This window comes from Stegastes partitus, unplaced genomic scaffold, assembly GCF_000690725.1.
Source record: "Stegastes partitus isolate 25-593 unplaced genomic scaffold, Stegastes_partitus-1.0.2 Scaffold1136, whole genome shotgun sequence".
Taxonomy (NCBI): Eukaryota; Metazoa; Chordata; class Actinopteri; family Pomacentridae; genus Stegastes; species Stegastes partitus.
The window spans coordinates 81,889-108,343 of record NW_007578867.1 but is presented as its reverse complement, the minus strand read 5'-3'; the positions used below and the strand labels follow the sequence as shown (position 1 = coordinate 108,343).

The window sequence follows — 26,455 nt, the reverse complement described above, 5'->3', positions numbered from 1 at the left end:
CAAGGACACAAAGAAAGGGATGCATACAGGTGTTTAAAAAAATGCCTGCAAGAGTCCTAAAAGTGCCTGATTTCAGATGTGACACAACACCAGCATGGCTGCAGCACTGGCTCTGCCCTTCACTGACTTACCTTGCTCATTTTGCTCTTGCTGTCAGCAGTGAGGAATGACATGTTATTGATCTCATTCATCACCACAAAGTTCTGCTCCTCTCGCTTGAAGTTCTACAAAATAGAAAGAAATGAAAAACATGAAGCAAAGGATGTAGCCCTCGACAAATGCCTTCATTTACAGATGAACAAACTCCCACAATTCTCAGCGCCCTGCAATGCTTCGTTTAGTCTAGTGGTGAGCGTGTGTGTGTGTGTGTGTGTGTGTGTGTGACTGCATTTGCCATATGTGTATGTGTATGCATGGAGGGTGGGAGGGACGGGTTTTCTTTTATAATACTTTTAAATTTTGTAATGTTTTTAAATGATGTAATGTTTTTAAATGCTGTAAAGCACTTTGCATTGTTGTAGTGCATAAAAGGGCTATACAAATAAAAGATGATTTGACGATTTCACTACTCACATGAGATTTGGACCAGAAAATAAAGACCTCTCCAACCATACGGAAGAGCTCTTCTGCATCTGGATCAGGACAGGTCAACCACCTTGCCCTGTAGCAGAAAAAATTACTTTAAGGTTACTTTAACTTTTGCTAATAAATATTATATAAAAACATAACTTAGTAGAAGGAAGGATTTGTGGTTCAAAGCATTTAACATGATAGTATTTGTAGCTTTATTGTACCTGTTGTTGTCCACATAGCGAATTAGTAGAGGGTAGAGGGCATACAAATCTCTGCAGAGAACAGCAAACTCATCACGTATCGTGCCATCCTCCTCATCCCCCTCTGATTTCCCCTCCATTCGCAGATGGTCCTCCTCAGCCACCACCTTTGAAGTGCGTTTCTTGAGCTTCTCCATCGTTGGGATGAAGTGGGACTTGAGCATTTCTGGCTTTGCCCTGCTGACGATAGGCTGTGAAAACACTGATAGAGGAAAAAAATGGTGTCATCATTTTTACAAAACCTCTCTTGGGTGAAGAAGGTGACACATTAATTGAGTTTAAAACAGTGCTCACCAGCCAACCTCTTCATCCAGGAGGCCTCATCAATACCCAAGTTGTTGACTACAATTTTCATGATGCTGCCTAGCAGCTGATTGAGGTGTTCTGACGTGACCTCAGTGCAGAGTCGGCCTTCCATCTCAGGAAAGTTCTCAAACCCTCTCTCCCACCAGCGAGGCAGATAGTTGCACAGCATGGGCAAAGTGATTTCAATCACATGAGGCATCTCAGTGTATCGAGCCCCTGACTCTGCCAAGTCTCCAATCTCCTTTAGCAGAGCATCCAGCTCTGGAATGTCTGGACACAGTTCCTGGACCTCATTGGGAAGGCCCAAGACTTGACAAGTGATACAAGGGAGGTAGAGAAAGAAAATTCAGTAACAAGACTTTACTGGACAGAAAACCAATTTGAGGAAGGGATATTGCACTCACTGGCTCTCTCCCTGGGTGTCTTTGTGGTGTAGACAGAGAAAGCATTGAATTCATTTAGAAGGGGCTCTAAGTAGGCCACTGGCATAGCTGCTGCAAGGTGAGCCAAACACTCTCCCAGAGCTGGTCTCTGCCTGTAAATGTAAAGGACAAGAGCAACAAATGCTCTTAAGTGTCTTGTCCTATATTATTTTACAGGTTCCAGCATATGCAAGTGTAGTGTTACCTCTCAACATGTGGATTTTTGACAGTACCCAGGGAGTAGATGCTACACATGATGCGATAACATGACATCTGTAGATCATCCACTGTATGCATGCAACAGAGACAGATACAGCACTGTCAGGTCATTTGATCAATAAACACCATAAATATGCATCATAAGTAAGCACTCACACATGACATCGTCTCCAAATTGGTGCTGGGCGATGTGATCAAAAAGGGAGGTGAGGACTGGGAGCAGGGCAATGGTTGTGTAGTTTATGTTCTGCGACACGCCTTTCACTTGCTTTAAAGGAGATAAGCAAAAGATTATGAATTTGGATTGCATATTAGAGGTTCAATATTTGAGCATTTGCAGCATTAAATATTACCTGATTGCCTTTGGATACTTTGCCCAGTTTAAGATTCTCTACCATCTTTTCTATATCATCAGCAGCACTCTCAAAGAATGACCGCAGCCCTGCTTTTACAATCTCAGGCCCTGACTTCATTACCGTCCTAATAGAGCAAATAAGAAAGGTTACAATACAAAAAAACAGAAAGGAAACAAAAAACAAAACACATTAATCTTCATGTAGCTATGAACAAAAATTAAACCTTGCATCCAATGATCGTGCCAGAATGTGAAGACAGTTAACAATTGCTGGAGCATCCGTTCCTGCACAGACAAACACAGTTGTGCTGTTATGAGGTTGCTCAAAGAAGCTACATACTGTATATGCATGTAAACAAGAGCAATTACCGTTTTAACTTGGATGACTGAAAAATGCATTAAGACCAACAGAACCCAGTGTTGTATGAGAAACACAGAAAAGAGTGAAAAGATTTAGAAAGATTGTTGTTCAGACACTGATATCTTACCAAAGAGAGAAACTCTGTGCCTCACCAAAGCAGACATTTTACAGAAGATACTATGATGAGAAGGAAAGGAAAAGAAAGGAAAGGAAAGGAAAATGCAAGAAAAAAAGAAAAGCAGATAAAAGTAGTAAAATGTTATTTGAAAAGAATACAAAACAGACATCTCTGTGTGTTATATCTACATTAGAGAGAGAGAGTTCACCTTGCAATCATCTCCTTTTCCTTATTGGAAGAATGTCCGCCACTACCCAGAACTTTCGCAGGTGTCGATAAAAAGTAGAGGCAGTGATTTTTGAAATACTGGTTGATGAGAGGCATCAAGATCTACGAGAGAGAGTTTCAGGCGGTTTCTACACATAGTAAAGCAGTGGGGGACACGTTGGTTTGTCAAAAACTGTTACCACTCCAGCTTTACACAGTAGTCTCACCTTGGCAAAGAATTTGATTTCCTGCTCATGAGGAGACTTTTCCACTCGCCCACTGCTAACCACAGCCTCTGTAAAACACATTGCAAAATATGTCGCTCCATAATAACATCACCAGCAAAAGATCTACCTTAAGTCACAACAACACAGATCTATTGGATGTGACAATATTTGTTTTTCATTGTTGCTCCTCAGTACCAAGATGAGCGATGAACTCCTGAGCAATTTCCATCCATTTCAGCAGCTTCTGCAGGAAGCCGTAAGCAAATCTCTTCTCGATGGATGAAATGTCAGACTCCATATCTTTCAGGCCCCTAAAGTCAAGGTAAAAGAGGTCAAATCTTTATGCTTTATACTTGACTTAATTGCATTTTACTGGAAGATTTCCCCCTATGATGATCATGGAAGAAACTGTAACACCAGTTTCATGTTGTTTGACTTACAGTCAATGACTCTATGACCATAAACTGTATTACATAAAACTAAAATACATTGCCTGCTGTTCCTGTTTTTATTTGTTTATCTAAAAGTATTTTCGCAAATTAATCACTTTATACACTATTTTTATTATACAATTTTTTTTAAAACACTGCTTGGTACAGTGCGGTATATTCAACCTGTCAGTCTGTGTTACATCAGCTTAGTTTGATTGCTTTCAGCTTGATAAGTATAGACGAAACCTGCTGTGCTCTAATCCTGTTTGTGTCATCTGAACAGGCAGGTGATGTGAGGATATCTGCTAGGGCCACACAATTAAAATATTAAACTGAAAATATGCAACCTAAATAAATTAAATCTCTGTATTTAACAAATTCAGTTCCCTGCCAAATCTTCTATATAAACGCTTCTTCATTATTACCTCGTGACAGCATATCCATTAAGCTGCAGGAACTTGAGCAGCTCATAAGCCTTCTCTCTATCGCGTGCCTTTTCTTTTGCTGTCAGAGTATCATAGGGTACCAACAGAGGATGTGTTCCACCACCTGCACAAACAAAAACACAGCTATTAGGAAAAGCCAACTCCCTCATTTTTTTAAAAATATATCTTCTTCTAAAATAATATCTTACCTTTGGATTGCAGCTCCAACTTTTTCTTTCGTCCCCAGGTGTTGTGGTAATTTTCTGCCAGTTGCTCTGCCATTGACTATGAACAGATGTGGATTATGAATATTAATCAGATGCTTAGATTATAGCACAGAAGGTGCAGAATTTCACTGTCAGACCTGCAGATCTCTTGAAAGAGCCATGTGTGAGATATCGATGGGCTGAGGACTGTAGCCATGGCTTGGGTCATAAGTTGCCTGGAACAGAAAGATCACAATATACATAAAAAACACTGCTGTGGTAACATTGCTAAGTATTATATTAGTCATCCAACTCTCTACCTGAGCAGTCTGCGAGATTTTTCGTGATGCAGCCTTCTTCTTCTCTGACTCTTCTTCCTCTCTAGCTTTGTCTAGGTTCCATTCCCATGCAAGCATGGCTTTGATTGACTCTTTGATTGGCCAACGGTAGATCTCTTTGTCCTTGAAGACAAGTTAGTGTGATCAGAAGGAGAGACATATGATGTAGAAGTACAGCAATATTCAATGCATGGTATGTCGGAGAACCTACCTTCTCTGAAAAGGTTTTGTATGGTCTGAGCATGGGATGGGTTTTAGCATTTTCATCCAGCACCTCACCGTATGACCAGTTATTCTGAATCTGAAACATAGATGTTTATACAATATGTATTCAAGCTTTCATTAGAGTAAGTAAAGGATGAAAAATCCTATGATTTTCAGCACATAATGCAAAGCTGTATCAAACTAACCCACAATACTGAACATCCTGAGTTAGCTGAAGGTTATTATTAAACTGTCTGGGGTGAGGGTTAGAGTTACAGTTACTGAAACAAAAATTTCTACCTTTTCAAAGGCCCATTTATCATGTGTATATTCAGCATATCTGTTGATGAAGGGATCCAGTCTCTCGGGAATGATAGTGCTATGGTTGGAAGAAGAATGAGAGTACATTTATTAAATATTGAACAGAGAGATACCTAATTTTTGAAAGGCTTAATGACAAAAGTCCTCTCACTTTGTGGTCTCTACTGGTTTAGGATCAAAGTTTCCCTCTGCATCTACTGATGCTTTTTTCTCTGTTTTGGAGGAGTAGCTGGCATCCACATAGTCGGGAGGAATGGCTCCAGCAATAGCGCAGATGCATGGCATTGAAATTTTGAAAATTTCAGCATCAAATTTCTGGAATCACAATAATAAAACATTCCAATATGTCCATACATGATATAATAAACTGACAGTAAAATCAGATTACAGGTGGTTCACCTTGTGTGCTAGTGATTCAAAGATCCCCCAAAACAGTTTGCGGGTCAGATGCAGCTCCTCTTCTGATGCAACTCCAAAGTTAGCCCAACCATTAGGGAGGCAATAATACTTCCAACAACGCTCATAGTGATTAGTCAAAAGCTGCAGGATACACAATAATGTAAAATTGAATATCAAGAGAACAACGGAAATCTATCAAAGGGAAATTTTGCCTTTAATAGTATTCAAAATTTCGAAGTGACTCTTACCTTCAGTGGCATTTTGGCATACTCATTGAGAATGGGCACATCAAACACCAGCCGTCTTAGCAGGTGCTGAAGCATGGATGGACGCAGATGCCTGAAAGAAAGGTAAACGAAGTTAACTATGAATGCAGCAACATTAAATGAACAAAAAGCTTGCTAAGATGTTGAACTTACTTGCACAAAGCCATGAGGCACTCTTCAATAATGTCTCTTTGGGCCTTTGTGAAGGCTCGTCCACGAGACAGCCGGTAGATTGTGTGCAACATGGAGTCGATCATTATGGCTCGGTGGTCGCTGCCAGCAAAGAGTGGGGCGCACTTGGTGATGAGTGGCAACACAGCAGAACACAAGTAGCGGTTCAAAGCAAGTGCCATCTCTGTGGTGCTAAAAGCAACCTGTTGGCAAGAAATTGTAGCGGTTAATCAAGTCTAACCATATGCTTTTTTGCTTCTCCCCCAAATGCCATGTACAAACTGTGTAAACTGATTGAGGTTCACCGTGTCCAAGGATGCAGCAGCCCTCATGTCAGGCAAAAAGCCCACCTCCAGCACATGGAGCAGGAAATCCTGGTTGTCAATACCATAAACTCTGTCGAGGAACAGCACCATGGGAGCCTTGTGATCTGGCACAAAACTAGCTGACATCTTTGGCTCTATAATGCTGTTGTCTAAGCACAACAAAAGAAAAAGATTTTTGATATTTGAACATTGACATTAAAAATCATCAATTGCATCCTTCAGCAGTTGACTACTATACATGTAGTTAAAATGTGAATGAGCACTAGTCACGATACAAACATCATCAAATAATTATTAAACATGGATTAAAGTCAACTGAAAAATTCAATACGATCTACCACGTGTTTACCTTTCCCAAAAGAAGGAATCTGAACAGGAAGACTGATGACCCCGACCAGATCCTCAAGAGGAACCAGAGACCTCAGAATGGCCCTGATCCTCAGAGCCTCACCCTTACCAGCCTGGATCAACTGCAGAGACAAAAGTCCTTTTCAGATATAGGATATGTAACATTCATAACTTCATCAGTCAGTGACAGCATTCTGTCATTCAGACACAGGTCACTTTTACAATAATGCTCCCCATGGCTTCATTCAGGTATTCCCACAGCAGGGACAGAGAGAGCAACTCTCACTTAAAAGACACTCATATGAATCCTGCTGCTGTTTAATGCTGCAAATATTTAACAAACTCACAACTTAACATAACTTCTCCAAACAACTGGAAGCGACAAAAAAAAAAAAACTTGAGTGCCTGTTAACGTTTCATCAGATCCCAGATTACATTCATTTTTGATGAATCTCAATAATCCTACATATTACAGACTCTATCTTTATTTTGGTAAAGCTTTGTTTTTCTGTGTCTGTCTATCTGTGTCTTTTTTGCACTCCGTGATGTTCATGTTCTTTTTTGCACTCCGTGATGTTTATGAGGAAATATTGATGCTGAAATGTGGAAGAAATCTTCCCTAAGCAGCTTTACACAGCTCATAAGTATGTGCTTATGATGGGCCTGTTCGCTAAAGTGACTGCTTGCAATTCAGACTTGGGCTGTGTTGGAAATCATACAGAAATGTTACTAGTAAACTTTACCTAGTAAAATAATTGCTGTGACTTTTACATAAAAGTGAGAAGAGTGGTTATTCAGACATGAAGCTGACAATTTCTGAAGCCCTCAGACTAGCAGAAAGAATTGTGTGACTAATAGCTCTGACTTCTATACAACCAAAACCCTAACCCTAACCCGAAAAGTCCAGTATGGTAGCTACTAAACAACTTACATGCATCTCTGGAGCACAGCGTCCCAGCAAGTCAATAAGAGCAGAGTAGAAGGACATGATGGCATTTCCCAGGTGCACCTTGTTCTCCTCATGCTGCTCCTCTCCTCCAAACCTACCAGAAAAAAGCCGTCTTTAAATCTTTCTGCAACAGCAACACTACAGCAGACGATACAATCTATGAGAAGACCTTTGAAACAAAGCCAAGAGCTCTTACATGGGAAAACGTCTGTCTTTCTTCACACTAGGACCATCCCTTGCAGGGTCTTCTGATATTTTGATGGCCTCCTCTATGGCAGCCAGCAGACCATTACCACCCTCCCCTCTCAGGGCTGGACCAAAGCACTCAGGTCTACGAATGAGGAGACGTACCACCACATTGGCATTCTCCTCTACGCTTTCTCCTATAGGAGACAGAGGGGAAAAAAGCTTATTAACTGTTACTAATAAAGAAAAAAAACATTACAAATGCGAGCATTATATTGAAATATTGCAATATGTATCAAATTAAAAAATCTGACCATTGACAAATACAGCAAAACGAAGAAAGTCAAGGTATTTCTCTCCACCACAAGGATTCCATCCGATGTCAGGGTAGCCTTTAGCCAGTAGCATTGGACAGCTCTGAAGTCCACATCCAGCTAAATACTTCACCACCTAGAAACATATCACTGTACTTAAGTGACAAGTAAATGTGTTTAATGTTTGATTTGTGTATTGTATTTAGTGTTTTACCATTTCTAGATCCTGCTCTTGAAGAGCCAATGCCAGCTCGTTATTGTCAATACAAGAAGCTGCAGCCACATCCAAGGGGGTTGAGCCTCGCATTCCTAAAGAAAAACACGCAAATACAGTTGACATAACAAGTAAAAAATATAAAAAAATAATGGTAGGACTAAACAAAGACAATCACCAAGGCCAATGCCACTGTTCTGGAGAAGGTAGCTGAGGTGGTCAAACATGGAACGTTGATTTTGGCGACTGATACGACAGAAGTAGCACAGAAAACGGCAGCAGTTTGTCACCACTCGAGGGAATCTGATCTCCTGTTGGAAGAAAGCGTGTTACAAATGTAAAATTAGGTCACAGATAAGATGTGTCTTACTGTCTACCGTTGTCTATTCTGTAGTACAAGAAACAGCAAAAAAAAACAAAGGCTATCTGTAAATTGAGCATATAGTTGAATGGATGAAAATATGCACCTTTGAGTCTCCACCACCCAGTACATTAACCATGACTTCCATGACGGTTTCATGCATGCCCAGAGCTCGCATCAAGTTGGGGTGCTGATAGAAAACTTTGTTACTCATGATGTTCCTGAGGAAGACATACATACATAGAGTTCAGTGTTTGTCACATGCAGTTATCAAGGAAATCAAAGAAAAATATTGAGAATGATCCAAAATTTATATCCACCCAATGCTTTGAATCATAAGCCTCTCCTCTTCTGGACCCATCTGGACAATAAGCAGTGAGCGGATCTGGCCTAAGCACTCCAGGAGGTCCATGGTGTCCTGGATTGACACTGCATTGATGGTGTAGGCCTTGGGAAGGGCACGCATGAGCTCACCCAGCCCATCATACTGCCTGTGAAGGAGGCTGAACATCATACGCACTAGCTCAGGGTTCTGGATAAATGACTCCTGGGCCCAGTGGATGGTAGTATGAGAAATAAGCTCCTGCAGTGTGCCTGGTAGAAAAGGACAAAGGATTAAGCATGAATACAAGGGACACTGTATTAAAGTGATTATGGTTAGTTCTGATTTGGGACAGCAACACTCAAGTATCTATGCTAAAATTACTGGAAAGAAAGTTGCTCAAGGATTTTCTTTTTGCTTCAGTAAAATGGGGATAACACATCACTGCACTGTCAAAGGACAGACAACTAAAGTTTTTGCTCACTTGGTTTTTTATCTTCCTGGGGCTCTACCTCCACCTCTACCTTCTTCTCACGGAATTTTTTAACCTTTTCCAACAAACGCAACAGTCGTCCACGGACAGAGTTATCCACTTCTTCCTCTTGTTCTTCTTCTTCAATATGAACACCTGAGAGTGATGTTTAAAATATGACATTGTCACTTATATTTACAGTGTCAACTACACGAGCTAGAGTAGATGAAAACTGACCACAGTGTGCCAGCAGAGCATTGTGGAAGGCCATCAGAGATTCACGGACTTCATCAGGAACAGGACACTCTTCATCCTCAGCACAGTTCTTGAAGTTCATGAGCATGTTAACCTACACAAGGAGGAGGTACCGAACAGATGAGTAACTTTACTAGACAAAGCGATATTTGTTCTTTGAGTAGGATATTCTGTCCAAAACCAAAAAGGTAACTTCACTCATGCAAGCACAGCATTAGTTTCTTCTGTAGGATATACACACGTGGACAAAATTGTTGGTACCCCTCAGTTAATGAAAGTAAAACCCACAACGGTCACAGAAATACCTTGAATCTGACAAAAGTAATAATAAATGAGTTTGTTTTATGAGTTCATTTTTTAAAATAGCTCTGTTGAACCACTGTTCTAAAGCAATGTCTGATTTTCATTGGTTAATTTTCACAGAATTTTTATTTATTCTTACTTTTGTCAGATTCAAGTTGTTCCTGTGACCATTGTGGGTTTTTCTTTTATTAATCGAGGGGTACCAACAATTTTGTCCACGTGGGTAGTGGACAATAATGTGATGATGTTTGCATGTGTGCAAAATTTTTCAAAACAAGTACATTGAAAACTAAAAATGATGTAATCTATTTTTGCAAACACGTCCACTCTTTTCATATGCATTTGTCTGAAGTACCTGCTCCTGTGGAGGGGAGCGAAATTCGCGGGTCTTGCGAGCAGTCTCAGCAGCACTCATGGTGAAGGCCAGCATAAGCTCATTGTAGCGCTGCCTCTGGTTGGACTGAATCTGGCTGACAAACTTGTCTGAGAAGGCAGTGATGGCCTCCACTCTGTGACGTAGCTCACAGTCACAGAAATACTGCAGAAGAGTACACATCTAAAGAACAAAAGAAAAGTGAATGAATAATCATATACAGTAGATCTAGTAGAGCATTGTAAAAAGAACAGTCATACCTGCAATTTCACAGACTCTGGCAGCTTCATCTGGAAAAGTCCTTGTTCTAGATGTTCTTCTTTAGCCTCCCCAACTGTTTCTACAGGTTTCGTTTCTTTCTCTGTTTCCTCAGCTCCTTTCTCTCCATTTACTGGATCTGTCCCCTCCACAGTTTCCTCATGTGGCACGACTGATTCTGCTTCCTCCAATTCTTCCTCCTCTTCCTCCATTTCTTCCTCCTCCTCCTCCACACCCAACCCATCATCTTCATATTCCTCTTCTTCTTCCCCCACAGCTTCTTGCTCTTCTTCTTTGACCGCTGCTACTTTTGGGGGTGCTTTTTGGTCCTTCTCTTCTTTTGCCTTGGCATTCTCCTCAGCTGGCTCCTCTGGTTTCTTCCCACTAAAGACAGTGGGCTCAATCATCTTCAGGATGTGTGTGACATCTTCATCATCAAACACACCCATTATGAGAAGGGTACTGATGAGCTTCAGGATCGGAACAAAGTGAAACTCAACACTGCCTCCCACAGGATCTCTCATGGCTTGACCTCCATCTTGTACTGCTTCAGTCAGCATGTTCAGAGCCTTGGTCTTTAGCACCTGAAAATACAAGCAAATATAAGATTACAAGAGAACTTAGAAGATCTTTCAAAGTCCTAAATGTATTCAATCTCACCTGTAAGGGAATGACTGGACTCAGTGTGTAAATGTCTGGATCTGTTCCAACGAATCCAATAGAGGAGAAATGGAGTTTGGGTCGCAGACAGGTGGTGAGGCCAACCCCAGGTAAAGCATGAGATTTGTCAGAGTACAGGGTGATACTACGTGTGTCGTCTGTCATTGGAACTATGAATTCTTTGTTGGTTCCAAGACGATTCCTTTTAGCAGACTCCAGGTGCATGCTGATGAGCAGGTCATAGAAGCCACTCCTCATTGGTCCAGGTAGGTAGGTGTTCTCTATTGCGTAGAAAAGCTGGGATTCATCCACATGGCTGCACAACGCGTGGGCCACGCGGTTGTTTCCCAAAGCGCACACTGAGCCATACAGCTTCAGTGTGTGGTAGTGGAACTTCAGCAAGTCCATTCGTTCAGACAGTTCCAGGATGTCAATGCACCTAGTTGAAGCAAAGGGATTCATTTTGCTGAAGAAAAGCAAGAACTCACAGTGTTTCGTCTAAATTCATTTGCTGGAAACCTCAGGGAAATTGCTGCACCAGCAACACCAACACCAACACCAACACAACATTAGCAATAATAGTAATAATAACAATAAGAAGAAGAAGAAGAATAAAAATAAGAATAATAATATTAGATACAGTAACAAAATTGCCAAAGTGCCTAAATATTCCACACAGTCCGGTGATAGAGCATGATGCTCTATCTCACCCCAATGTCCTCAATCCTCACCCCTTAATGTTATACATCCTGTTACAATAACACAGCAATGTACCTACAGGGCTCCAGACTGTGACCAAAACGATCTCATATGCGACCATTTTTGAGTGACTGATTGTGTGCCAGTTAAAATTTCACGTGGTCGCATTGTGCCAGTGAATGATTAATTTTTCAATTCAATTCAATTTTATTTGTATAGCGCATATTTACAACAACAGTCATCTCATAGCGCTTCACAAAGGCAGAGACAGAAACACCCAACATTCCAAAACATCTGGATTCCCTATAAGCTTCAGCAGTCCGCAACAGCGGGAAGGAACCGAAAACCCCCACAGGGGAAAAAAAACCTCCGACAGAACTAGGCTCAGGGAGGGACGGCCATCTGCCTCGACCGGTTGGGTGAGAGTGGGGTGAATTATACAATTTAGTTTATCATTAGGCTGGCTGATCTGGTTCCTTCCATCGACACAGGTAGCTACAGCAAAAGATGTTGTGGTTGGAAAGATTAAAATTTCTTTAAAAAAAAAAAAGAAAAAAAGAAACTAAATTCAACAAAATATTAACTACAATAAAAACAGCAAGAAAGTTGCTGTTAAAAAAAAAATCTATTTTTGTGCAGTTGTGATTACGCATTAGTTTCTGTTTTCATGTATGTGTGAAGGTTATATACAAACATATGTCCTGATAGTCATGTTCTGAAACAGGCTGCAGGGCATCAGCTTGCAGCATGTATGCTGCTGAGCATCAGTGGCCACCTCTTGGAGAATTTCCCTGCAACAGAGCCTCAGAGCTCTTCTCAAAAAAAAACCCAGAAAAAATTCATTGTTCTGGGCCTGGGTGCAAACTTTGCCACTGATTCTACAGCCCCATCAAGAAATTATTATTTATAGATTTAATTTTTGTTTATTTTATTACATTTTATTTTATTTTATTTTTTAAATTTACACTCAGCCTTTAAAAAGCCATTTTCAAATGGCCATTCAATAAATGGGTTGTAAAAGTAAAATCTGCAGTCAAATGTCATTTGTTTACGCAGCCACGGCTCCCCAGAGAGCCTGCCCCCACCGCTGAAAAAAATCCTAGAGGAAACACTGAACTCTTTGTAATAACACAAAAGATACACGTGGAGTGATGCGACTCTAACCTGTTCTCTTCTGGAATGTGAAGGGCCATCATGGTGAGTGGCTCCTGACACTGCACCATCCAGCCCAGTCTCTCACTGATACGTCCTGTCTCTGGAGCCAGGAAGTGGTTGGGCATTCGGCTCCAGATGACAGGGGTTAACATCTGGACATCCAGTCTAGGGGGGCACTGGGGGACAGCGTTTTTGCGTTCACTCCGAAACATGGCAGCTGAGATGGGCATGATGTTCTAGAAAGACAAGTGAAGGAGGACGAACAATGCATTAGAGAGGACAGCAGCATAACAAAATTAATCATTTGCAATTGTGGTCTGTGTTTTGAGGATTGGTGCAAACTGCAGTGATTCTGAGTGACTGACCTTCAGCTTGCCGAGTTCAAACTGAATCATATTCTGACTGGAAGGCTGAACAAAGACAGCTGGGAACAGTTTTGTGTTTGGCTCCACCTGACAGAGGACAACATGCCATAATTGAAGCAAATAAGCAGGACTTAATAAAGAACAGCATGAATACCAGACTGAAGCTTAACGAACCTGGTAAAATGTGTTTATCTCTTTTCCGTTAGCAGTGAACGTCATGAGTCCTGTGTCCAAATCAATGAGACAGCCGATCACAAAGTCCTCCTGGCTGACTCGGGTCTGCTGGGAGCTGCTGAACTCTCCCCCGCAAACCATGTAGCAATTACTGCGCTTAATACTGAAGAAGAGAGAAGCCAAATTTTTGTACATGCTATTTATTTTGGGACAAAAACACACATTGATTTATCTATTTTTAACATACCTGTCATGAATGTTGCCTTTATCATCACCTACGGTGACTGTTACATTTCTCACTTTGCTGATGTCAAAATGAGGGTCATACTGGTGATAGTCGGGTGTGATCCAGCCCACCCACACTCCACCTGGCTCTTGTCCCGCAAACACTCGCACTGAGTAATAGTACTGGTAAAGGAACAAGTGTGGTGGAAAAAAAGATTAGCATTGTTTAAGGTAGAAAATAATTCAATACAAACATTTAAAATCATAACAGACACGTTTAACATGAAAAATGTTTGGCACGAATCTTTATGTTGTAAGTTAATTGCCGGATCTTAACCGTATCAAGACAAATGAGCATATTATATGATTATGAATATCATGACCACATAAAGCTATACCGTGGTGGTGTTGAGGATGATGTCGATGTCATCCCTATCATCGGGTACCACATCTTCCACTAAGCGAGGCATGGTGGGAACAACAGGTGGTGGAGTTATTAATGCTGCCTTCTTAGCCTTGAACAGGAAACTGTCAATAACAGCAGAAATTAGTTACTATATATAATAAGTGAACACAGCATCCCAGCTGTAGCCTCCTCAAACCCAATATAACCCTTCTCAAGTCATGCTTGCATGCATGATTCCATACCCTTTCTTCTTGCTTTTCTCGGTGGAGGCATCCTTCTCATTCTCTCCATTTTTGATGGCAGGGGTCTCTTTTGGCACCGAGGGTTCCTTCTTCTCCTCCTCCTGCTCTTTGCGAGTAGCTGACTTCTTAAGTATTTCAAAGTCAGAGTCTGGGTCCACTTCTACTACCTCATCCTCTGGAATGGTCAGAGCACGAGTAAGAAGAGTGGTCCCCGCTGGGACTTTGAACGTTTCGTGAAACTCAACCGGCATGCTGAGTCTGAAGAATAGCAGGTCTGTGTTGGCGTTCTGAGATCCAAATGTCTTGTGGGTCACTTTGAGACAAGGGGCTGTTTCCACTGTCCCATCAACACGTGACACCTACAGGATGAATGGAAGGTTCCAGGTGGTGATTTAGAAAATAGGGAGCCATAATGGAAACAAAGAAATATTTTAACAAAATACTGTGATAAGTAATGCACAATACCTCAGTGTGAGGATGATCAGTAGGCACTGCCATGAACTGGGGAAGACTTTTGCTGAACCACATCGTAATGTCTCTTTTCATGTTGATAGCAAAGGGCTCAAATCCCTCCTGCAAGCCACAGATTGTGAAGTAACGAAGACTGCTGACATTCTGACCCAGGTTGATCCTGCCGATCTGGGACAGGCCGAGACTGCACACAGGTATGAAGCCTAGGGATGTTCGAAACGAGCATAAACATGAAGGTGCATCTCAAACAATCTGAATTCACTAATATGCAGCATCTCTTCCTGAAAACTTTATATGTTGTTCCTTGTTACTGTACGTACCTTCTCCTATTTCAATGTCCTTAAAGGCCATCTCTGAGCCTGAGTCACTGATCAACATTTCTCCATTGAGTGTAAACATGATGTTCATCTCTGTGAGGTCAATCATACAACCCACCACATCACCAGACTGCCACTGACGACCAAATGGCTCAGTTCCAACATGCCAACGTTGGGCCTAAAAATAAATTAATTTGAAAGTTTAGTATAACAGAGGCTTATGGCATCCTTCACATAAACTGGGTCTGTCTCCCACCTTGAAACCATTGAAGACATAGGCCAGCTCATCTGCACCAAGTTCAGTGTCTGCACGAACACTGGGCCTGGCCCAGCCGACTCTCATCTCTCCAACCGTCACAGCCTCAAACTCAAAGTACCACTTCCCCTGTGTAACAGCGTAAGATTTCTCTGCTCTGAACACTCGGATTTTATCTCCACGGGAGCTGCCAGATCCATGCCCACCTACAACATAAACACAGAAATGAACACTTAACCACTTGAAAATCTTGTTGATTTGATGAAAAAAACCAACTACGGCTTTAATAATGGACCCGGTAGGATGACATTAAAAATAAACACATTCTCCTGCCATCCTGTTTATAGACAGCAATGCAGACTTACTGCTCTCCTGGTCAGGTGGTTCTATGTTGTAACCATATCCGATGAGAGTGCGAACAGCTGCACAAACTGTGTCTCTGTTGGTCTTTTTAGTCTTTTCATCGAGTAGGTTGTAAGGAACCAGACGGGGATTGCGCTTGTTCATTATATCCTGTAAAAGAAAATATAAAAAATTAAAATGTGATTCAACATTTAAAAAAAAAAACACACACAGCATGTACCCATTGAAATATCTACTCATTATTATTATTATTAGCATCAAAAAGACTTCTTCATAAAAAGAAAGGTGATACCTGCACAATACTGTATGTCCAGCCCTGGCGAACTCTGTCTCTTGCCCACACATTGTGTCCATTTTCTGCCAGTCTCTCCACTAGAGTGTTTTGATTAGGAGTCAGCTTCACATGGTTGAGGTCCAAAGGGGCAGGCTTGTATCCACTACTCTGCATGTAACTAACAAATGATGCTTTGTAATTAGAATGGGTCCCTTGGAGCCTTTGCTATACCTTTCCAGTATACATGATAAAAGGAAAACAAACACACATAATGAATCAAAACAAGTGAATGTTTTGCAGCTCACGTTTTGGGAAGTTTGGTCTTTTTCAGATTCTCCTCTGCTTTCTCATCTCCCATCCCTACATGACAGCCCAGTGCCAGCAGAGTCCTTTGAAATGCATCACATGAGACATTAGAAACACAAAGAGACAAAAGCCCAGTGCAGTTAATTATGTGAAGACTCTGACGTACTTCAGTGTCTCTCCTGACATCGCTAAATTGTAGTTCTTCTCTGGTTCAGGCAGACTCTGGAAATCTACCAGGCAGGGATGCAGCTTCTTGTTGTCATCACGGAACTGTGAAAAAGTAATATGTTAACATTTATGAAGGAAATTGTCTGTGTACATTACATTTTCTGCAGGAAGGACTGATACTATGAAAGCACTCACTGGTCCATAAGTCCATCCTTGTTCAATGCGAGTAACAGCCCATAACTCATGGCTGTTTTCTGCAAGCTTCTCTCGAATGCGCTCCAAATGAGGAGGAAGCACAATCTGCAAAAATCATAAAATCAGTGCAGTGTAAAAGATGAAGATGACAGCAGATGGATGTGGATTTTACCTGTATAGTGTCCACAGGGCAAGGAGTGAAGGCTGTGTGTGAAAGGGACTGAGTTGGACCGAGCAGATTGCGAACGCCATCAAAATCGTGTTTATACTCCTTTATGGGCTCAATCCGCAAACGGTCCCTGGGCAGAACTGCTTCATAGCATGGAGCATAGCCTGGAGGTGGGAGGAACTTGAAATCCCCATGGCGCCCTCCAAGAAGAAATCGCAGCCTTGTGTTTGGAGTGAAAAACTGATATTAGTCAAAGCAATATGCCATAACTCGATGGTACTTATTAAAGAACAACAAATTCATAATATTAAATTTAAAGTTCATAATGTCCTACTTAACGCCTGCAGAGAAGCTGACCACCGGAAAGAACAGGCCATCCAGGTTGAAGTTCTCAAACATTCCTTGAACCGGATGCCCATTGATTCGAAAGGAAATGCTGGGCACGCTGAGATCCAAACAGCAGCTGACCACGTCCTCTGCTGCCAGGATATGCTGATTGTGTGTAGCAACATGACGAGGAACACGTCCTGCAGACACACAGCAAGTAAAATCATACTTTGTCAAAATGCAGAAAATTTTAGGGTGTCTGTCCCCACAGTGTTATTCTCTGGCAGAAAAGCACAGACATGGCACTGGGGAGCGATTCATCAAAAAAGCATTGGGATGAAGAGCGTGGGTTTTCTATCTATGGCAACACTATCTTGACAACCCACCATTCTAACCATTGTTGTGTGAGAGATTAGTATCACTCCTCATAGTGATAATTCCTTTCTGACTTAAACAGCTCGGGGTAGACAGAAATGGCCAGAAAAAGCTTTTCTTCCATTTTCTTGGCTGTCAGGGAGACAAGTCCTGCACATGCGACTGGCCATGACACTTAACCTTAACCCACTTTTACAAAAAGTTCAGAGATTGTTTATTAGAAGTGCTCAGAGCAGCCGTACAAAAAAGGCGGAGCACTCTGAAAATAGACAGTGGGTGCAGCTGCTTTTCTTCTGAGCATACGTATAAGCTCTCTCCTTACTCGAAGCTTTTAAATAAGTAGGCTGGGGTTCAGAAAAAAAACATCATGTGGACACTTGACCTTGAGGAGCTTACTGTTTATGTCTGACTTTTGAGAAGTTAATGTAAAAGATTAGGACAAGACTTTTTTTTGTAAATGTCAAAATTTGAGCTGGGGATGATGCAGGTGCTCCTCAAATGCATGCCATGTTTACATTACCTGACCAGAGGTGAAGTCCATCAAAACCGTAGGAGTAGAGGTCATCCCCGACCCCGTTAGCCCCCCAGCCTTCCCCTCCACCAGGGTAAGGACTGTAGCCCTCCGTCAGAGCCCAACCCACACGTAGGTGATATGCCTGAGCTGTAAGGAACGGCTCCACATGGTCCACCATCACCTCAAAATACCACTTCTTATACTGAGTGGAACCTTCACAGGTTCCAAGGAAAATGTTGGGTCTCATGCTAAAGGAGGTTTGCAAAACAAATACATGACTCAGAAGAGTATTTTAGATAATCAGCTCAGAAGAAAGCAAGTACTTGTGCATCGTGACTCACCTGGTAACATAGTTGATAATGTTGGTTTGAAGTAGGAGGTCACGACCTGGAAGTAGATTCTCTGTGATGAGGTTCTGGTTTGACCTTACAGCCACTCCGTTACACACACACAGAGAACAGAGCACATCCAAGACCTGACAGGGAACATGGACAGAAACTCATGAAGACTTACTAGATTTTGTTACTGAGCTGGTTTTTGGAACTCATCGTTAGGTGTTCCTGACCTTGTGATTGCGTCCGTGTTTATCCAGCAGAGAGATAATCGATTTGATGTGATTCTCCTGGATAATATTCAGCACCTCTGGACTTTCAATCAGGACACAATACAACACTTCCAGGATTCCTGTCATAAAAATGTGACAACATATAAATACATAAATGCTGGAAACAACAAGAACACATGTAATTAAATGCAATACAATAACAATAACTTCAGTTTAATCAAATCATCTTCAGTACAGACTTTATGAAGCATTACAAGCTTCACATGGTTCGTGTTAATTAAAGGAATATTTTGGTAAATTGCATCATTTTGTTAGATGCTCTTATAATTTTTAATCATTGTGTATTCTGTTTGCAACTAATCAGAATAATTTTCAATGAAGCAACAAACGATAGTGTTTACCTGAAGATGCTTCCAAACGATCCAGTTTACTGACCAGCCAATCAAGGTTGTCACAGAACAGGGCACAGTTAGCACGATTACCTCTGATCAAAGAAGCTTGACAAAACAAGAGAAGCAGAAAAGATTGTAATGCAGCAAATTCACAAACAAGGCAGGTGGCAAGATATGAGGAACATAAATGATTGAAACAGTGAAAGCACAAAAACAAAATCAACAAATGAACATACCTAGCAATTCATACAGTAGATTTACTATCTCTTTCCATGACTCTGCAGCTTCTTCCCCAGCATACTCTGAGAAGTGGGCTGCTGTGTTGTACACATTAAGCCGATCAACGCAGTCCAGAACAAGAGTAATCATTCCCTATAAATACAAAAAAATAAATAAAAATTGTGGATAACCTAAATACAAATATCGATTGGAAATAAATTAACTAAACTGAATTTAAATCCAAAAATTTGCTGTTCAATCAATAGCTAGACCAACCTCTTCCTGGAAGAGGTTCTGTCTGTTCTTGAGGGAGCGAAGCTTGAACTGCTTGTCCTCGTGCTCCAGTTCCTCCTCGGGAGGTCGGAAGTAGAAAATGAGGTCCTGCAGGGAGAGCACTACTGTGTCCATAGGCAGAGATGGGGGATTGGCAGATTTGTTTTTCCCACTGAGAGCATCTAGACCTCTGGGGACAACAAGACAACATAGAAGACATGAGAATACTACAACAAATATGCTGTATGGAAAAACCACGTGATTGATAGCAAAGATTTAAACAAGTGTAATTAAAGTAGAGCTACTTGATGAACTGGTTGAAGAGGCCTGTTGTGCTGAAAATCATTCTGGCAGCTTGAGACTCTTCAGTTTGTGATCGAGCAACTGTGAGTGCATCATCCATGTGGCCCTCTTTATGGAGTATAGCCTAAAAATTGAACGCAGGTGCTCTTAAAACATCATACAGTACATGCCGACTTTGATTACCTGCTATTGTTACTCCAGCACTCAACAGTGATTTATGTTTTGCTGTCATCGTAAAGTATAATCCAACTTTACCTTTCTCTTTAGAGGACCTAGACGTGCAGATTTGGCATCAACAGCAGCATATGTAAGCCAGAGGCCAGTTGAAACATGCTGAACAAAGCACATGGACTCTCCATATTTGATCTCAGGTGTGCCCATGCCTTCCACATCTCGCTTCTGTGTCACTTCAATTTTTTCCTGTAGATTAAATAAAAAGTGTGTTTTTTAGTTAAGGCTGTTGTGAATATCTACACTTCTTCCACGAGTCTTGAACACTGGCAAAGTTAACTTTGCATTGCAATGACCTTTGAAATTCTGAAGCAAAAAGCGGTCATCTTGGAATTGGCTTTCTCTGGGTCCACCAAAAGAAGTCCTTTCTCCTCATCAAGAAAAAGGTATCTGCCTGTTGTTATGTGACGTATCCGGAAAGACTGGCCCCATTTAATGTGACCTCCACTCCAACTACAAACGGGCATAAATGAATGAGCATCAGCACACTGTAAAGTCAGTAAAAGTGAAGAAGGAAGTAAGACACTCACGCGATGCGTAGCGGCTCAAGTCTCCATAAGGATCGAGCATGACTGCATACAGCCCCTCCTTCATAGTGAGCAACTCTGAAAAAAAAACTTCAGTCAGTGATGTGAAACCTGTTACCAGGAAATTAGTTTTAAACTTTCTTCAGATAGATAACACATTGCAAAGAGCATTGTCATTTATTCCATCATAACAATGTAGATCATTTCTCATTGGTGTGTTCACTGTTGCTGCAGAAAAACATTTGCAAGCAACGTTACCGAAAAAACTAATCAAGTACAAAATATAACAAGCAAATATCAAATACGGATAAGGGGCTGCCTGATTTGCTTAAAGAACTGCCACTTGACTGTTTGTCAAACTCAAGTCTCAGACATTGACAAACTTTCCAGACTGCCCCTACATCACCATGCATCATGAGAAAACACCAAAGGATTTACATTACAACACCAAAAAATCTTTGAAAATTGGCTGAAGAAAGGCATGAAGTGTCAAGCTAAAACAACCAAATAGGAAGGAAAGAATACTGCTCACCTGCGCTGGTCGTCCCCTTGATCAGCTCCTGGGATTGCCAAACACTCGTCCATGTGACCATGGAACAGCCTGAGCACATACCCTCCTGTCAGAAAGCCTGGAGAACAAGATTTGTAAGATACAGTGGAAATGTTTAAAGACAAAGGTACTTCTTTGAGCAACAACAAAACTACAGACCTTCAGCTAGTTCACACCCAGACATCACTGGGGTCATGGTCCACAGTGTTTGCATGAAGGAAGCATCAACCATCAAGTCCCCACTGGCATAGGACAGATGCTGAAAAGAGTGCAGGTCAGTAATTAATAACTGACAACAAACTGTCACTTACAGTGCAAGTAAATACAAATATGGTTACCAGGTATCGCTCTGAAGACACACTGACGAGAATTAGGTCATCTCCCACCCTGACCTTCTCGCCTTCAGATCTCTGCTTGGAGGCAGGATGGATGGTCCACCAGCAAGCCTCTCCTGTGATGGACAAATAGATTAAGATGAAAAAATCTACGTGGGCACATGTGGATTTATTGGGCAGTAAAGTGTGTATCCACCTGTGGAGTCTTCCTGTAAGCCCACATCAAAAGCCAACTTGTCTGTCAGTGAGCGTGAAGTAGTCAGACAACTCAAGTACTGCAGCACACAGAAAAGAAAACAAGTTAGTGTAATGAAACGACATACACATGTAGAAAATACTAGATTGTGAGCGGAGAAGCTGCTTAGAGGAGTGAACAGGGTAAAGTAGACAAAATATTTGTAAATGTCCTCACCATGCTTGAGTGGGTGTGCTTCAGGAGGATGGCGTGTCCATACAGCAGGGTCCGATGACCCCCACCTTGTGACGACTGGAAGGAGGTAGAGAAAGAGTCAAATAAATGTTGATTTAAAGGGGATCAACCCCTTCAAGTTGACAACGTAGCAGTGCAGTGGTGTGCAAACTCCATGCATGTTTTTAAAAATAGCAGGAATAAACACCAGTCATGTCTTGCAGTTGCAAACCAATCATTTAATTTATCTAATAACAGCCTGAACAAATGAGCACAACAATAATTAATTTGAATTTATAACTGAGAAAAGTTGTCTACAGTGGAGTATACACAAATGGTGCTGATGCTCTCAGCATTAGTGTTTTTTATGTTAACTGCCTATTATTGTTTTATTTAATTAGCTAATTAATTAAACGAGGTTGAACTGACATTTAGGGGACAACATTTTCAAAAAGGCAGAAAACAAGGCTAAAGCTGAGGTTTATCTAAAGTAATTAATCAGTAATACATGTATGACAACACAAAACTGGTGCAGTTATGACACAGTGAAAGCAGAAGCAGTGGAGAGAGATTTCATTAGATAGTGACAGGAAAGCTTGAGCAAACATACCCATTTGTCCAAGTCCACCGCCTGGCAGGTGGGAGAGTGAAAGTGCGTTAAGTCACAAAGAAAACGAAACACGTTTTTGTTCCTGAACTAACAATACACTTCTTTTCTTTATTTTATCACTGGTACATGCCATGTAAAGGAGGCACCTTCTACACAAAAAGTACTAGTTTCCCTCTAGTTGTGTCTTACCTCATCCACAGAAGAGTTGGACAACATCTCCTGTAATGCTCGCACAGACAGCGACTGCTCCAGAATGAAGCAGCAGATAGCAAGGTCTGGAGGGACATTCTGAAACACAGGACAATCAGTAAACCTGGTGAACAGTAGCAAATCAAAGTCTCAGAGAAATTAGATAAAAGGCATGAAGCAACTGTGTCCTTTCACTACCTGAGCATTCGAGGTGGTCTCAAGGAAACACAGCCGATTTCCAAATCCTTCACAGGAGAGACACAGCTTGATCTGTTCCTTAAGAATCGACGCGGTGCACTGCAGCACGACTTGGTCGTCCTACAAACACAAAACAAGTCTAAAGTGAAGGAGGCAGTTTGGAAAACCTGGGGTGAGTACAGGGGTAACTGCAGAAATCCAACATTCTAGCTTTTAGAATACTCTATACCAACTCTGATTTCATGTTTGAACATTTTTAAGGGGATATCTTCTACATATCTTCTCTCGCAGTAAACTTAAATCTTACAAGACTTCTTCTCTGATTTGGCATTGCACTACTTTAACTGAGTCACACTCACAAAACCTTGAGCCTAGATTGAGTCATTCACATTCATCAGCACACACCAACAGGGTTTTTCCTTTCCCAGAATGGGCCTTTAGTGAGTGACTGCACATGACAGTACGCACGATCGGGCCACGTGCATTGAAGACAATCAGTTTCTTCTGACAGAAATCTGTGCATTTTCCTGATATGTCTGACCATTTGATGAACGAAAAGGTCTATTATGCTTTAGCAAATGAAACCCCAGCTAACAAAGCTGGTTAAAAAAGAACATTTTGTCTTGTTATTCTCATGTCTTATCATGTCTCTAGCAATGGTGATTTTTCTTTGCAGCTAAAAACTCTTTGCAGAATGACAAAAGTTCTTCTATGCAGGATAAAATTCTGTCTTTCATTCAGGCGTGTTATGCATATAGTGGATAATGGTTCCTAACTCGACTACATTATGCCTTCAGGGGAAAGCATACTGAACTTAACCTATACTAAACTATATTCGCAAGAGGCTGGATTATAACCAAAACTAATTTAGAGGTGACAACTTACCAAAAAATAACAAAGGAGCACAGATAGTTAATGTCTATGTCACCCTACATATATGAGAGGTATTTGGCAACCAAACCTTTAATCAAAGTGACAACACTGCGGCCAACGTGAACAACACGTAAATAAAATATCCTGCAAAAAAATCACTGTTTCTCTACACGACTCCCTAACCTTCACTTGTACGTCCTGTTACTACACTTCTCAGGCGCCTGTCACTGGCCCAGCTCTAAACTCCCCGCCTCTTTGGCTCTGAAACCCCCACTCAGCTCTCTATTTCAGGCCCCTGCACCTGCTGTTCACACATCCCATTCTGGAAACCAATAGATATTCAGGATTTGACAGCCAGGGGGGGAAAAAAAAGAAAAAAAAATTGCCCTACATTACACTGACTCATTAATGCAATTAGTCGGCTTGCTGAGGAGAGGAATATTCAGAATTTCCCTTTGAGTCATCTGAGCTCACAATTTTATGCTCAGCTGTTTTTGTCTGCAAATGCTTCTGGTTCAGTCACGCCTTTAATTATAGCACATGCCAGCAAGCAACAAATATTGACACAAGAGTTCAAAATAGAGAAATTTAAAACTAAAATGAGTAATATGGCACGGAATGACAAGAGACAACCTATTTGACACAAGTGTTTCATTGTGTGAGTACTCTACTGCATAGCCCAGACACTGGCACAAAGATGTCGCAAGCACTTTAAACTCACATCCACGGTACATTCTGAGTATCCAATTTGGTATAGAAACTGGTGCAAAGATGAGGAAAACGTGCAAACGCTAAACTAAAAGGATCTAGCTGAGCTCCTACTCAGGAATTTTCAGTATACTGATATATTTCAGTTTTATCATTACACATCTCGGATAAAGTGTGTTAGTTTCTGTTCTTGTTTGAGGTTCAGTGCAATGAAGCAGCTCTACCACATGTTTTGTTACTAAACTGCAGAGTTTTAGCCAGAGTTTCAGAGAATCTGTATCATGCCTTTTGAACAGTTTGTAAGTTTGTGTAAGTGGCACAGTCTGTTTCCTCTCCATCAATCTCAGGTCCTGAACACAAAGACTACTCAAATATTTTATTTAGCAGTAGTTGTAAAAGTAAATTCACTAATCAGTGTACTACAAAGACAATTCAAAAAAATATTAGAAAGGATTCATATACGGACCATCCTACAGAGCCCTTGAAGGATCATGGTAGGAAGTTTTTTTAAGACAACTATTGCGTTATTTTTTGATCTCCCCCTGACCTACATTTAAGGGAAAGTACAGTTGGTGTGTTCGTGGAGTCCAATGCCAGTTAAAAAAATGCTTTGCAGGTACTATGGAAAAGAGAAATGATGTGACATTTTACACAATGCATTTATTGTTCATGACTCTTTTTTAAAGGCTGTGCTGAAGAACTACATGGTCACTGGCTGCAGCAGCTGCTCCTTATTGCTTGGGCTGCATTTTTGGTTGAATTTACGATGCAGTTCTTCCTCAGATATGATCAGTGTGTTACCGACACATCACAGGAATTTGCAAATACTGTGGCTTTAATACGACACTCTGCCAGCTCAACCATGTCAGTCCAGTGCATACTCTCAACAGCAGCGTGCAGTTAGTGTTAGATGAACTAACGAATGTGTAACGGCCATCTTGACAACCAAAGGCAGTCATGGTGACACGGTGACAGCTACGTCTCACTCAAACTTGGCTGCGGTCAGTGAGAGAGCTGTCTTTCTAAAATAAGTGGTACAACGCCCAGCTGAAGAGACTTCCAATTTCCAACAAAATGTTTTGTAAACACCATCTGATAAGGAACATTGCTAGTCCTACTTAAAGATCCCACACGGACTGAAGTAAGCAGGTGTCAAATTGGGCCAAGCTTTGAACCTGCTAATCCTCACACAGTAAATATAGAACTCAGCTACGTTCAGGGTGAACAGCATCATCAGACTGACTGTAACTTTATGACACATTGTTCACATATTTTACTTAGTGCTGAGTTACAAGCCAGAATACAATGCCAGCTGAAAACACGTTTTTCATATTTATGCAGCTCCGAGATTAAAAATGTAAAAGAAGACACATTTAAATTGAAGTGTGTCCATGCTCGTCCAACTATTAAGTGCTATTTCCATTATGCAAAACAGCAGTCACACTTCAGAATACACAACATTAATCCAGTGGCGATAAGGAAGTGATGTTAACGTGATACTCATGACGACAAACAGATAATCTGTGCTGGGTTTATGCTAAAACCCAGACTAGAGTTACCAGGGTGTCGAAAAACTCAAGTGAGACTGGACTGAATGTCTGTGATAGCTGAGTATCAACACTGACCATCCAAATAAAGAGTGTTACATTGCAGTGGTCTGCTTGCAAGGCCACAATGCCCTTCTGCGGACTGTGACACAGAGATCTAAAGAGGAAACCTGATATCCCAGCAGTGGGCGCTGCAACAAAAATAAACTGATTTGAACTACATATTTCATAATGTACCACACATTAAATTAAGTAAACATGTCCAAATAAAACTTAAATATGCACTAAAAACCTTCACATGCCAAATATTTAGAGTAAAAATACTGCTGTTAATCACAATATGGGGCTGCAAAACCAAAGACAAATTGACGTCCT

General features: G+C 41.2%; 1 protein-coding gene across 8 annotated transcripts in view; it reads right to left on the bottom strand.

Annotated features, from left to right (window-relative positions):
• LOC103368261 (ryanodine receptor 1-like) overlaps window positions 1-26,455 on the bottom strand; it is a 50,050-nt gene that overhangs the window by 22,296 nt on the left and 1,299 nt on the right. For all 8 annotated transcript variants that reach the window (XM_008296571.1, XM_008296572.1, XM_008296574.1 and 5 more), the window contains exons 2-72: window positions 22,953-23,072; window positions 22,755-22,853; window positions 22,566-22,586; window positions 21,959-22,033; window positions 21,743-21,821; window positions 21,550-21,662; window positions 21,371-21,470; window positions 21,194-21,290; window positions 20,665-20,739; window positions 20,431-20,587; window positions 20,159-20,323; window positions 19,906-20,027; window positions 19,604-19,790; window positions 19,345-19,480; window positions 19,118-19,213; window positions 18,717-18,835; window positions 18,493-18,626; window positions 18,158-18,399; window positions 17,270-17,462; window positions 16,939-17,155; window positions 16,767-16,871; window positions 16,570-16,673; window positions 16,403-16,486; window positions 16,116-16,275; window positions 15,826-15,973; window positions 15,461-15,666; window positions 15,208-15,382; window positions 14,882-15,090; window positions 14,417-14,775; window positions 14,167-14,296; window positions 13,791-13,951; window positions 13,544-13,706; window positions 13,370-13,456; window positions 13,014-13,240; window positions 11,151-11,589; window positions 10,493-11,074; window positions 10,215-10,415; window positions 9,539-9,650; window positions 9,314-9,457; window positions 8,828-9,101; window positions 8,614-8,728; window positions 8,325-8,457; window positions 8,147-8,241; window positions 7,933-8,068; window positions 7,629-7,815; window positions 7,415-7,526; window positions 6,485-6,605; window positions 6,115-6,284; window positions 5,792-6,012; window positions 5,621-5,711; window positions 5,373-5,513; window positions 5,125-5,288; window positions 4,953-5,031; window positions 4,660-4,749; window positions 4,431-4,571; window positions 4,269-4,346; window positions 4,114-4,189; window positions 3,905-4,028; window positions 3,244-3,359; window positions 3,049-3,116; window positions 2,823-2,944; window positions 2,624-2,673; window positions 2,360-2,420; window positions 2,134-2,260; window positions 1,937-2,048; window positions 1,767-1,848; window positions 1,544-1,674; window positions 1,128-1,448; window positions 795-1,035; window positions 574-661; window positions 132-224 (exon numbers count right to left, since the gene is read on the bottom strand). In XM_008296571.1, the coding sequence (XP_008294793.1) occupies window positions 132-224; window positions 574-661; window positions 795-1,035; window positions 1,128-1,448; window positions 1,544-1,674; window positions 1,767-1,848; window positions 1,937-2,048; window positions 2,134-2,260; window positions 2,360-2,420; window positions 2,624-2,673; window positions 2,823-2,944; window positions 3,049-3,116; window positions 3,244-3,359; window positions 3,905-4,028; window positions 4,114-4,189; window positions 4,269-4,346; window positions 4,431-4,571; window positions 4,660-4,749; window positions 4,953-5,031; window positions 5,125-5,288; window positions 5,373-5,513; window positions 5,621-5,711; window positions 5,792-6,012; window positions 6,115-6,284; window positions 6,485-6,605; window positions 7,415-7,526; window positions 7,629-7,815; window positions 7,933-8,068; window positions 8,147-8,241; window positions 8,325-8,457; window positions 8,614-8,728; window positions 8,828-9,101; window positions 9,314-9,457; window positions 9,539-9,650; window positions 10,215-10,415; window positions 10,493-11,074; window positions 11,151-11,589; window positions 13,014-13,240; window positions 13,370-13,456; window positions 13,544-13,706; window positions 13,791-13,951; window positions 14,167-14,296; window positions 14,417-14,775; window positions 14,882-15,090; window positions 15,208-15,382; window positions 15,461-15,666; window positions 15,826-15,973; window positions 16,116-16,275; window positions 16,403-16,486; window positions 16,570-16,673; window positions 16,767-16,871; window positions 16,939-17,155; window positions 17,270-17,462; window positions 18,158-18,399; window positions 18,493-18,626; window positions 18,717-18,835; window positions 19,118-19,213; window positions 19,345-19,480; window positions 19,604-19,790; window positions 19,906-20,027; window positions 20,159-20,323; window positions 20,431-20,587; window positions 20,665-20,739; window positions 21,194-21,290; window positions 21,371-21,470; window positions 21,550-21,662; window positions 21,743-21,821; window positions 21,959-22,033; window positions 22,566-22,586; window positions 22,755-22,853; window positions 22,953-23,072 (10,503 nt within the window). The remainder of the gene's footprint in view (window positions 1-131; window positions 225-573; window positions 662-794; window positions 1,036-1,127; window positions 1,449-1,543; window positions 1,675-1,766; window positions 1,849-1,936; window positions 2,049-2,133; window positions 2,261-2,359; window positions 2,421-2,623; window positions 2,674-2,822; window positions 2,945-3,048; window positions 3,117-3,243; window positions 3,360-3,904; window positions 4,029-4,113; window positions 4,190-4,268; window positions 4,347-4,430; window positions 4,572-4,659; window positions 4,750-4,952; window positions 5,032-5,124; window positions 5,289-5,372; window positions 5,514-5,620; window positions 5,712-5,791; window positions 6,013-6,114; window positions 6,285-6,484; window positions 6,606-7,414; window positions 7,527-7,628; window positions 7,816-7,932; window positions 8,069-8,146; window positions 8,242-8,324; window positions 8,458-8,613; window positions 8,729-8,827; window positions 9,102-9,313; window positions 9,458-9,538; window positions 9,651-10,214; window positions 10,416-10,492; window positions 11,075-11,150; window positions 11,590-13,013; window positions 13,241-13,369; window positions 13,457-13,543; window positions 13,707-13,790; window positions 13,952-14,166; window positions 14,297-14,416; window positions 14,776-14,881; window positions 15,091-15,207; window positions 15,383-15,460; window positions 15,667-15,825; window positions 15,974-16,115; window positions 16,276-16,402; window positions 16,487-16,569; window positions 16,674-16,766; window positions 16,872-16,938; window positions 17,156-17,269; window positions 17,463-18,157; window positions 18,400-18,492; window positions 18,627-18,716; window positions 18,836-19,117; window positions 19,214-19,344; window positions 19,481-19,603; window positions 19,791-19,905; window positions 20,028-20,158; window positions 20,324-20,430; window positions 20,588-20,664; window positions 20,740-21,193; window positions 21,291-21,370; window positions 21,471-21,549; window positions 21,663-21,742; window positions 21,822-21,958; window positions 22,034-22,565; window positions 22,587-22,754; window positions 22,854-22,952; window positions 23,073-26,455) is intronic.